Consider the following 12,500-nt stretch of genomic DNA (forward strand, 5'->3'; position numbering starts at 1 on the left):
AAGAGAAAAGAGGGAGGGAGGGAGGGAGGGAGGGAGGGAGGGAGGGAGGGAGGGAGGGAGGGAGGGAGGGAGGGAGGGAGGGAGGGAGGGAGGGAGGGAGGGAGGGAGGGAGAGAGAGAGAGAGAGAGAGAGAGAGAGAGAGAGAGAGAGAGAGAGAGAGAGAGAGAGAGAGAGAGAGAGAGAGAGAGAGAGAGAAAGAAAGAAAGAAAGAGAGAGAGAGGACGGTGGAGGGTTAATTATTTGTCTGGGATTTTTTAAAGATATTTTGAGATTATTGTTTCCATGTTATTTGTTTCACCAACAACAACAACAAAAAATGTCTCACCGTGTTAGCATACTGTGAAGGAACATTGCCAGAGAAGTCGATACCAGTCGCCCAGAACACCCAGCCTGACTGGTATGTGTTGTACTCGGCATGGTCATAGTACATCCACCTGTGTTGTGCGAATAAGAATTTGTGCGAATAAGAATGCGTTGTGCGAATAAGAATGCGTTGTGCGAATAAGAATGAGTTGTGCGAATAAGAATGCGTTGTGCGAATAAGAATCAGGATATCTGCTGTGTGTGTACGTGCGGGTGCGGGTGTGTGTGTGTGTGTGTGTGTGTGTGTGTGTGTGTGTGAGTGTACGTGCGGGTCTGTGTGTGTGTGAGTGAGTACGTGCGGGTGTGTGTGTGTATGTGTGTGTGTTGGGGCGTGTTTGTTGTTTTATTCACGGTTTTATATTTGTCAATCTATTATGATTATCATTCCATGATGTGATGTTACTCTTTGTATAACAGCGATAATGATGATGATAATGATAATATGATGGTGATGAGGATAAAAGGTAGCAAATACAATGATAACACATAATCGTAATGATAATGTAATAATAATAATAATCATAATCATAATGATAATAATGATAATAATAACAATAATAGTAGTAGTAATAATAATAATAATAATAATAATAACAATTTTGATAATAATAATGATAATAATAGGAAAAACAATAATAATGATAATTTTATAGTGATGGTAATGATTATAATAATAACAATGATAATAATGAAAATAATGATAATGATAAGGATAACAACAATAGTGATAATGATATTATCAATAACAAAAATAATAATGATAATGATGACAATGGTAATGACATCAATAATTATGATATAATAATGATAGCAATAGTAATTACAGTGACATAATAGAAATAATAATGATAATGATAACAATGATAGTAATAATAATGATAATATGATAATAGTAATAATAATATCATAACAATGACAATGATAATATAATAATGATGATAATTATATAATAATGATATAAAGAAAATGATAATATAATGATAATGATAATAATTATATAATAAGAATAACATAATGATAAATAATAACAATAAAGAAAAAAAACAACCACAGCAGCTGAAACATTTAGACACCGACTCACACTCCTGTCTCCCTGATGCTCTCGATGGTGTTGTCAAAGTGGTAAAGGCCGAGGTTGGGAACGTACTCGTTGAAGTCATACCACTCCCCGTACAGGTTTTGGTCAGCATAGCAACGCGTCTCCGAGGAGTAGGAGGCCGTGCCAGGACGAGCGCCTGCGAGGAATGGGAGTGGAAGAGGAGGAGGCGTGAGGGAGGGTGCCCGAGAAGGAGACCCAGGAAGTCACCCTAGAGCCCGAGAAGGAGACCCAGGAAGTCACCCTAGAGCCCGAGAAGGAGACCCAGGAAGTCACCCTAGAGCCCGAGAAGGAGACCCAGGTAGTCACCCTAGAGCCCGAGAAGGAGACCCAGGAAGTCACCCTAGAGCCCGAGAAGGAGATCCAGGAAGTCACCCTAGAGCCCGAGAAGGAGACCCAGGAAGTCACCCTAGAGCCCGAGAAGGAGACCCAGGAAGTCACCCTAGAGCCCGAGAAGGAGACCCAGGAAGTCACCCTAGAGCCCGAGAAGGAGACCCAGGAAGTCACCCTAGAGCCCGAGAAGGAGACCCAGGAAGTCACACATATACATATACATATACATACACACACGGGCACACGCAGTCACACATACACACATATACATATACATACACACACGGGCACACGCAGTCACACATACACACATATACATATACATACACACACGGGCACACACAGTCACACATATACATATACATACACACACGGCACACGCAGTCACACATACACGTATATATTACATCATATTTTAAAGGTATATCGAGAATATATAGTAAAGGAATAGACATCGGGAGCCTTATAAGATATTTATCCATCACATGAAATCTCAGACAGACTGACCCAGTAGCACAAGCAGAAGCACAGTTGACGTGAGGACTCGCTCCATGGTGAGGTAAAGGCTGACTTTGAAGCGAAAGTGAGCCAAAGGAAGACAGAACAGCTGATATAGTCGCGTATCTAGTGTGTGTGTATGTGTGTATGTGCGTGTGTGAAAATGCGTATCTATTCCTTTTTTTTCTATGCATTCAGTTCGATTTCATATATTTATGCGCGCACGTGTGTATTGTGCATGCGCCTGTGCTTGTGTTGTGTGTTCGTGTGCGTGTGTGTCTTTCAATGTTCATAAAAAGAAACAACACATTTTTAAAATTCTATCCTTATTATGTAAAATCGCATTCTTTCCTTCATCAAGGAATTCAATCGATCATCTTTCTCATAAAATATTCTAAATATACACATCTTATCACAGCATTCCCTCGCCAATTGACGACATACGTGACGATAGCGAGCAGTGGAGGTCGACTTGAGTGAGAGTGTCAACATCTGCAATTGTTCGCTTAAAAAGAAAAAAAAATGTTGTTGAGAAGGAAAAACCACTGTGCGGGTTTCAGCCTTATCAAATTATTTTTTTTCGATAGATGTTGCAACTCAGCAGCTGTTCTAGGTTTATTTTTATTACAAGTGGCGTTCTTTCCATTTTATATTTTTCCAACGAGTTAACTTTTACTATCTATTTTTTTTTTTATCTGGTCAACACTTTCCATTTATTTTACCGTTTTTCTTTTTTTTATCTAATCAACTCTGTATGATAATTGTGTTGGTTGTTTTGTTTTGTGTGTAATTTAGAGCGAAACTAAGAATATATAATTTTTCTTTTATTCATTCTTTTATTAATTATTTTTTTAAAGGTTTTAGTGTCACTTCAGACATGCGAACCGACACATTTTTACTCGTGTTTCAATCATGTTCCAATCATGTTCCAGTCATGTTCCAATCCTGCTTTATAGGATTTAACATCGGTTTGGTCTTGTACGAATATCACTTGCACCGTATCATATATACATATATTTTCCTTTGATCAAATGGCATTGTAGTTTATTGCTTATTAAATAGCTATTAAATTCGTAAATGGTCTTAAACGGATCCTTATTTCCCTTACACACATCACTATTTATATCAATCGATTAAAAGTTTGAACAATATTATGTATTTAAAGCTTTACGTGAACACGATAGCGGAACAACCACTTGTCTTTATTTGCCATGTTGTTCCTCATACCATGTGGCCCGCATACTCATAGCTGGCCCTTTGCTGCACGTGAGCTTAAAGGGAAGTAGTGATATCAGTTCATAATGAAAAAAATAGCGGCGGAACTGCAGCTGTCAAACGTTATTGGTGAAGAACATTTCCTACACTCATCCGTATCTATTTCTTTTTTCTATAAATTCATTTCGATTCCATCTGTTTACATCCGCACGTGTGTGAGCGCGTGTATGTATCGAGTGTTTTTTGTGTATGCATTGCCTGTGTTTGGGTTGTTGTCAAGCAAAGCCCATAATGGAGATTCACCGACGCGATGTATATCTCAACTGCACATCTTCATATATATGTCTATCTATACGACTCTCCTCGGAAGGAAAAGAGAGTATATATTCCCGTTATATCTCCGCATCAACATTTTTTCTGAAAGTCTACGCCACATTTGACTAATTTTTTACCTCTTCCAATTTTTCTTCTGTTTATTTGTCTTTGTTTCGCTTTTATTAATAGGATAACTTATCTGTTTGTTCATAAATCTGTGTTATGCCTGATGTTTTTAGCATGTAAATGACTGTGGATAAAATAAGGTAGAGTAAGTAACGATATATCGACCAAAATACCATAATTGTATATGATGAACTTAAACGTCTAGATTTTCGCATGATATATTTTTTTTTATTGTTTTGAATTTCAATCACACATACACAAACACATTCACACAATCGGGGGGGGGGGGGGAGAGAGAGAGAGAGAGAGAGAGAGAGAGAGAGAGAGAGAGAGAGAGAGAGAGAGAGAGAGAGAGAGAGAGAGAGAGAGAGAGACAGAGTTCAATTCAAATACTTTGTTCCATTAATTACAATTGGTATTCTCTTTACATATAAGATGTTTACACAATGCAATAGGGTGCTATAAACATAGATATTATACAATGCTTGTGGAACAAAATTACACATAACAATAATACCATATGGGATTGAAATATCGTGCTGGGCTTGATGTTTATGCGCCTGATGTCATTAATATTTCTGTAGATGTTCTTTCACTTTTGTTTTAAATGTCTTTTGGTTGGAAATATTTCTTACATTTTCGGTTAATTGGTTCCAAGTCACCAGTCCTCGGATTAGCACATTTCTTGCCCCGGTTTCTGTATTTGATCTACCTATCTCTCTCTCTCTCTCTCTCTCTCTCTCTCTCTCTCTCTCTCTCTCTCTCTCTCTCTCTCTCTTTCTTTCTTTCTTTCTTTCTTTCTTTCTTTCTCTCTCTCTCTCTCTCTCTCTCTCTCTCTCTCTCTCTCTCTCTCTCTCTCTCTCTCTCTCTCTCTCTCTCTCTCTCTCTCTCTCTCTCTCTCTCTCCCTCTCTCTCTCCCTCTCCCTCTCTCTCTCTCTCTCTCTCTCTCTCTCTCTCTCTCTCTCTCTCTCTCTCTCTCTCTCTCTCTCTCTCTCTCTCTCTTGATATATAGGCATTTGTTTTGCCTTGTTTGGACACCCGTTGTGTTACCTGTTGTCCGTATAGGTAATAGCCAATGTGGGTAAATTCCCTGTATAATTTTATGGATTAGAATGCATGTTTCATAGTTGTATTTCTGTTGCACTTTTAGCCATTTTAGTGTGTTGATATGTGGTGTGATGTGGTCATATTTATTTATATTTCCTAGTGCTACTCTTGCTGCAAAGTTCTGTAGTTTCTGTGTCTTTTGTATTTGTGTTTTATTTGTGGAGCCCCAGATGTTTAGGCAGTAATTGATTATGCTAAGTGCTAGTGTTTGTATAACAATAATTCTTGTTTTTGTGGGTATTTTATTTTTGATGTGATTTAAGTATATCAGAGTGCCCATTACTTTCCTGTAGATGTGGGCAATGTGTGTCTCAAATGTCATATATCTGTCTATGTAAACTAGATTTTTTACTGTTGTGCTGGGTTTGATGTAGCAGCCCTGGAATTCTATCATTGTATCTGTGGGTATTTTTGCAATGTTCTGACGGCTGCCTATGAAAATACATTGTTTTCTGTGGATTTAGCTTCAGACCATTTATTTCAAAGTATTGTTTTGCTTCTGTTAGGGTTTGTTTAGCTTTCCCTATTAACTCATTTAAATTGTTAACAGAGGCAGCGTGGAGAAATTGAGAGTCATAAGCGTACTGAATAAGAAGACAGTCTTTTGCAACTGATGACAGATCATTGATGAAAATAGTGAATAAGATTGGGCCTAGTGGAGCCTTGTGGAACACCGAACGAAACTTGTTTCTTTGATGATACTTTTTCATGAATTTTGACTGATTGAGTTCTCGCGGACAAGTAATCTTTAAACCAAAAGTTATCAATTCCGTGATTTGTAAGTTTGTTGAGAAGGATTTCGTGGCTGACGCTGTCAAAGGCCTTAGATAAGTCACACAAAGTGAGCAGATTTATCTGGTTGTTGTTTATGTTATAAATTTCGTTTGTGATTTTTAGTAACGCTGTTTCGGTTGATAATTTACTTCTAAACCCGTGTTGCGTGTTTGATATAAGGTTGTTCTCTTCCAAAAATGCTGTTAATTGGTTCGCGCCATTTTTCTCGAGTACTTTAGATATTACCGGCAGTATTGTGATGAGTCGATAATTATTCATTTCGTCTGTATCACCGGATTTGTAAATAGGTGTGATGATACCATGTTTCCAAAGTGATGGGTAGACACCGGTGACTATGGATGTATTAATGATGACTGTCAGATAGTATGCAATTGCTGGTAGACTATCATTTATGAAACGCTGTGCAATGCCATCAGCTTCTACGGAATTTGTTTTTCTTAACTGTTTTACTGTTACTATAATTGTTTCTACTCCTGGTTGCGGTCTGAATAAGTTTGTTTTAGGCCTTGTTTCATTTATGTTGCGTAGATGTGTGGAGGCGGTTGTCTGTTCGTAAGTGAGCCTACCGACTTCTGCAAAGAAGTTATTAAAGTATTCTATATCATTTATGGAATTTGTGGAAATGTCTGTGTTTTGTTTCTTATTTGGCACTAGTGTCTTAACCAGTTTCCGTGTTTCAGCAGAACCGTTTCTGCATTCATTGATCTTACTTTTGAAATAATTTGTTTTCGCACTATGAATAAGTGTTTTCACATTTCTTTTCTTGTGGTTATATTCAGCCTGAAGGGTGGTGTCAGATCTGTTTATCTTGAGAGCTTTCTGAGTATTATTTCTATCATTTACGGCTCTCTTGATGTTGTCATCTATCCAGGGGGCGGGAGGACGTTTTACTGTTTTAGTTTTAATGGGTGCGGAGGCGATTATGCTATTTTTTATCACTTCTGTTAAAGTGGCAATTTGTGTGTCAACATTATCTGTTGCTAAAATATCTAATAGCGATGATTCGTTAGCTATATGTTCGCAGAGTAATTTAGGATCGTAATGGGTTAGATCACGAGAAGTTTTGGTGACTGGTTGTCGCTTTGTTTTTTCTATATTTAAGATCAAGGTTAAAAGCTTGTGATCTGCAATTGGGCATGGGATAACATCTGTGTGAAGAACAATATCGGGACTGTTTGTTATTATGACATCTAATATAGAAGAGGTAGTTACCCTTGTAGGCTTGTTTACAAGTTTTGCATTTGATTTGTAAGAGATAGATAGATAGAGAGAGAGAGAGAGAGAGAGAGAGAGAGAGAGAGAGAGAGAGAGAGAGAGAGAGAGAGAGAGAGAGAGAGAGAGAGAGAGAGAGAGAGAGAGAGAGAGAGATAGAGATAGAGATATTGGGGGGAATTTACTTTGTCCCCCCACTTCAAAATACTGGTTAAATTGTGAGCTGCGTCGGCACAATATAAATTTTCGAAGGTGATCAGTAAATCGAACTAGTACCACCATGTGTATTTGTGGTTTAGCATTGTTTAATGTACTTTTCGGTGAATAATCATTGTAGTTTTCCTCTTATTTACTTCCTTTGGTCGTTGACTCTGTCCTTCCCAAAGGCCTCCAAAATTTTGCCTTGTTACACAACCACATAATGGAAGGAATCATTCCATCACTCATCTTCAAAATCTTCGAGCAGGAAAGGCATTTCGAAGACGCTGTGACTTATAAGGTGGTGTGAATTATGTCGCTTGCATGGTGTATGTGATGGGATGTTGGATGCTACAGACTCTTGTGAATGGACGGTGTTTGACTGCTTTCCCATTATGCAAACACACACACTCAGTCTCTCACTCTCTACTCTGAGAAGGAGAGAGAGAGAGAGAGAGATGGAATGAAAAAGAGAATTTGAAATAGAGTGATAGAGAAAGAAATAAAATGAGCAACAGAGGAAAAAGAATGAGTAAGAGAGTTAGTTACTGAGGGAGTGTTTGAAATCAATCTTATTATCATCAGGTAGCTATAGTCCACACTTAGGTGTTTTTCTTGCACTTTTTTCCAGCAAGACATGGTGCTAGTGGGAGCTAGTCAATTCATCTGGCTTATAGCTTTGGCCGTGTTCATATTTCAGTGTTCATCAGTCTGAATACAAATTAGCTGCCTTTGTAGATTCAACATGAGTATTGGCATAAGGGTATGAATGACAATTAATATCTTCACAATACAAGAGATGTAGTTTCAAATATGTCTGTCAGAAATACATGTAGATATATTAGAAACCAGTCACACCTTTCTACATTTGTCAACATGAATACAGTGCAAAGCTCTAGTAAATTTGAAGAATATACTTATGCTGAAGGACTTTTATGGTTGGTTAACCCATTGAATCACTCTTGCTTCAATTTTATTTCTTATAGATGGATATATATAAAAGTAGAGCTTCACAGATGCATAATTTTTATCAGCGAAGTTGAAGTGCAGCCCCCCTCCCTTGGTATAAATGAAAAAAAGGGTGCCTCTCCCATGCTTATTCAGTCCAGAGACTCCATTAAGACCCCTAAATTCCTTATTACCAAGAGGTTTTAATCAATCACCGTAACCTAGACAGCCAGCCAGAGATTTTAAGCCAACTGATTTCTCTCATCTTTCCTTATATCAACCAGCAATCAAAACAGGAGAAATTCGTAGCTTCACAGGGATTTGCAAATTCAACATTAACAAAAGGTTATGAAAAGCACATCAACATTGCATAATTTATGTATAAAGTAATATACTTACAGAAGTTATAAACTTTTTCCTTCATTCAGCAGGTTACATCAACAAATAATAAAATATTTTGAAGGTTCAGAGTTTACAGGCATAAATGGAGCAGATTCTCTTTGGTTTCCTGAAGAATTGGCAACATTGTGGTTGAATATTTTCCTTTCTAGTGTTTGGTAAAATATAAACTGAAATATCTGTGATAGAATCCTTATTTACAACAAATCTACAATCAGAAAAAAGAAAAGAAAATGGAGAAAAAATTCTTATCTTAAGGGTAATGTAGGTTTGTTTTTCATTCTGTTACAAGGGTACAAATAAGGGTGCAGTATTTATCTTAAAAACAGAAAGAGAAAGAAAAATGTTCTGAGGGGGGGAAAAAGCCTTGTCTTCTATATGATGTAACTCAAAATCATGTCTCAAGATTGTTATCAATTCCAAAACTCATTAATAAAACTTTTCTAATCTATCGCTTAACTTCATAAAAATACAGTATGAAAAAAAAAAGTCATGCAATGTACATTCCAGACATAAGTACTGACGTGACATTATTTGCAATGAAATGACAACACTCAATACAAAAACACTTTCTTGTTCCATGACGAAACAACTTTGAGAAAAAAAATCCTAACTTACTGTGTAAAAAATCTAATTTTCTGATGAACTTTTATACCCTTTCTATTCATACAATTATCTAACACCCACCAAAAGGCCATAGATATTGGAAAAGAAAAAAAAAAAAATGAGAATGCAAAATAAGTAGAACATATTTTTCAACAGTACGCAAACAATTCAGAACTTCGTTTTCGTAATATAAATGTCAAACATTACTTCTTCCTTGAGTTTTCCTTTCATATCATCAGCAGTTTGGCTGCCTGTACTTATGACACCAACCACAGATGTACACCAAATCAACAACACTTGGTCTAGTGCAGAACTCAAACTATATACAGATGCTGGAATGACGGAATTCTCCTGACAGTCACTGTGGGAAATATTACTTCTCTTTCTTTTGTCAGCCAAGCCTATGCAGCTATACAAATGATCTAGCACCTTCTTTAAAAGCCTTGCAAAGGTCATTCAAAGTGAAAAAAAATAATAATAATAATAAGTATTTAAGATTCATGACTAAATCAAAAAAATATAGGTATTTCATCAACACAGTGATAAGCAGAGTAAAACATGCACATAGGAAAATAATCCCGGCACTTGCGTGAATACTAGCATACCCAGGGTCTGGCCAGCGTCGCAGTAATCATCTTTGCTACAAATAACGTGATTCTAACAATTCATCTCCCTTTCCAGGATAACGTACACTAAAATTATGATTTCGAACAGACAAATGCAAAATCAACTTGCACACAAATTAGTTAGACAGTTTGGTTTCTCCTGCAAAGACAGCACAAGCACTACTAGTGAGGTATATTCAGAAAATAATCCTTTTTTTCTTATATTATTTCATGAAATATCGCCCTTGTCTAACAAAGATCATTACTGCAAAAGTGACCTTGAGTGCATTTTATTGAGGTGAAGTTTGGTTCCACGATCGAAGGAAAGAAAATATTACAAGCAAGATTTTAGGCTCTCCTTCCTTCTTGCAAATATATATTGGGGATCTCTCGCATTACAGCACGTGATCAGTGGGCCAAACTAGACCTACTAAACATATCTACTGTACATCACTGGGATAATATGTCATATAAAAGGCAGAAAAATCTGACTCTATGCCAATCAGCTTTGACACTATATGCAAGAGCCTTTCATAAAATCATCTTTTACGTCTACTTTTCAAGTTACCTTCTGACATGTCCCCACAGAGGAAATCATTTCTGAATACAACTAATCCCTATCCAATCATTAAAAAGGAAACACATGAAAGGTACCATCTTGTAAATTTCAATGTTAAAAATAGAACTAGCTCTCTGCCACCATCTTTTTCTTGCTTTTTTTTTTTTTTTTTTCTTTTACTTTCCATTTGGTAAACCAGTCAGTGTATCAAAAGGAAAAAAAAAAAAAAAAAAAAAAGGAGAGCTACCAATCTGAATCCAACTTTCTGCACGCCTGTACTCTGCATTTCGTAAAAAGAAAAACACACCTTTATCCATTCCTTAAGACTCTACGCACAGGTTTATTTATTCTATGCTTTAAATCCTCTCTTGCTGGGAGGCACAAGGTGGTCGGGGAGGTCACTCGGAAGGTCGTGGTCGTCGAGCTTAATGTTGATGAGGTGCATGGCCAGCGCAAACTCGTCTGCGTCCAGCATGCCATCCTTGTCGATGTCGGAGAGCTTCCACACTTTCCCGAGGACTGAGTTAGGCAGCTTGGACTTGACCATTTCACTCTTAGCAGCTGGAAGATTGGGAGAGGAAGGCAGTCAGAGCAACGAATCATATTCAATAGGAGACTATGAGCAAAATACAATAAAATCATACAAAAAAAGGAGACGAAAAAAAAAAAAAAGAAAAAAAAGGAAATGTAAAAAAAAAAAAAAAAAAAAAAAAAAAAATATATATATATATATATATATATATATATATATATATATATATATATAATAATAATAATAATAATAAAAAAATGTTCTAACTGCAGCACCCTCTTTGGTACTTTCTTGAAACCTTGAAAATGTAAAATATTTAACATTCTCACTATTACATACATATCAACCCACTAAAGCCGAGATGGTATGCATAAATTTCATGTGCACTGTGAACTTAGCTTATTAATTGTGCATACACAGAGGGCTCCACATGTTTAGTCAGTAAGAATTTAGCTAATAGGTCTAACCTGATTTCTCCTATTATAATAATAATAATGATAATGAAGATTGATGATTGATGTTGATAATAATGATGATGATTGATGATGATGATTTATGATGATCAGTGATGATATTCAAAAAACAACAAAAATAATAAAAATAATAAAAATGATACTAATACTAATAATACTAATACTAATAACAATAATAAATAATAATAACAATAATAATAGTAATAATAATAATAATAATAATAATAATAACAATAATAATAACAGCAGCAGCAATAACAATAACAATAATGATAACGATAACATTACAGATAATGAAAATGATAAAGATAACGATGGTGATGATGATGATAATAAAGAGAATACTAATAATGCCAAAAACAATATTTTTTTTAAATTCGAGGAACAGGGTAAACAGGTGCGGGTCACATAGGCCGAATCATTGACTCCTTGGTGACTAAGCAATTGTGAAGTCATCTCTATGTCAAAAAAATCAAATAAAAAATTACGGTGTACACAGCATGTACCTGGCACCAGAGGGTTTACCATGTACCTGTGCAACTGGTACATAACATGACCAAAGCAACGAAACAAATGAATATAACAGTCTGATGTGATATGAACAACTCTGTTTACAGGACACAGAAACAGTGACAACAGCAAGAAGCCATCCTTGGATAATTTTACAACATGAAGGCACCATAATACTGTGTTCAGAAGCTTTTCCTTTCATAATTGTAGGCATGAACCATAAACAGAAAATTAAACCCAAATTGTATGTGTATCAGTATGGTAGCTTTCACACGGTTCCCCCCAGTTGGCATGCAATTATTGCAACTAATTTTCAACACAATTCATTGCTGAACAAGAAGACTTTGTCCCGACATCAGGCTCGAAAAATGTGAAGTGGCATAACAAATAACGGAACAGAGTTGAGAGAGGAAGAAGAGAACAAGGAAGCAAGGAACGAAGAGGAGGCTGAAGAGGAGGAGGATGGAAAAAAGAAAAGGAGATTGCAAGAAAGAGAAAAGGAAAGGATGTTGGAAAGAATAGAAGAAAAAAAATTTGAATCTGACTCCCATTACTCTTACAGTGCAATGAACAGAGAGTGAACCACTAACATGGCTTCCTTCTTTTCAGG

At 36.5% G+C, this 12,500-nt stretch overlaps 2 protein-coding genes across 2 annotated transcripts in view; both read right to left on the reverse strand.

Annotated features, from left to right (window-relative positions):
• LOC113803663 (uncharacterized) overlaps window positions 1-2,473 on the reverse strand; it is a 5,411-nt gene extending 2,938 nt beyond the window's left edge. Inside the window, exons 1-3 of the mRNA XM_070118899.1 lie at window positions 2,300-2,473; window positions 1,445-1,598; window positions 326-434 (exon numbers count right to left, since the gene is read on the reverse strand). Coding sequence (XP_069975000.1) covers window positions 326-434; window positions 1,445-1,598; window positions 2,300-2,345 — 309 coding nt within the window. The 5' untranslated portion in view covers window positions 2,346-2,473. The remainder of the gene's footprint in view (window positions 1-325; window positions 435-1,444; window positions 1,599-2,299) is intronic.
• Window positions 2,474-8,568: 6,095 nt separating this feature from the next.
• LOC113803664 (putative achaete scute target 1) overlaps window positions 8,569-12,500 on the reverse strand; it is a gene marked incomplete at its 5' end in the record, with an annotated part of 110,448 nt that continues 106,516 nt past the window's right edge. Inside the window, 1 exon segment of the mRNA XM_027354470.2 lies at window positions 8,569-10,936. Within this exon segment, the coding sequence (XP_027210271.1) occupies window positions 10,725-10,936 (212 nt within the window). The 3' untranslated portion in view covers window positions 8,569-10,724.

Source organism: Penaeus vannamei, chromosome 43, assembly GCF_042767895.1.
Source record: "Penaeus vannamei isolate JL-2024 chromosome 43, ASM4276789v1, whole genome shotgun sequence".
NCBI classification, from domain to species: domain Eukaryota; kingdom Metazoa; phylum Arthropoda; class Malacostraca; order Decapoda; family Penaeidae; genus Penaeus; species Penaeus vannamei.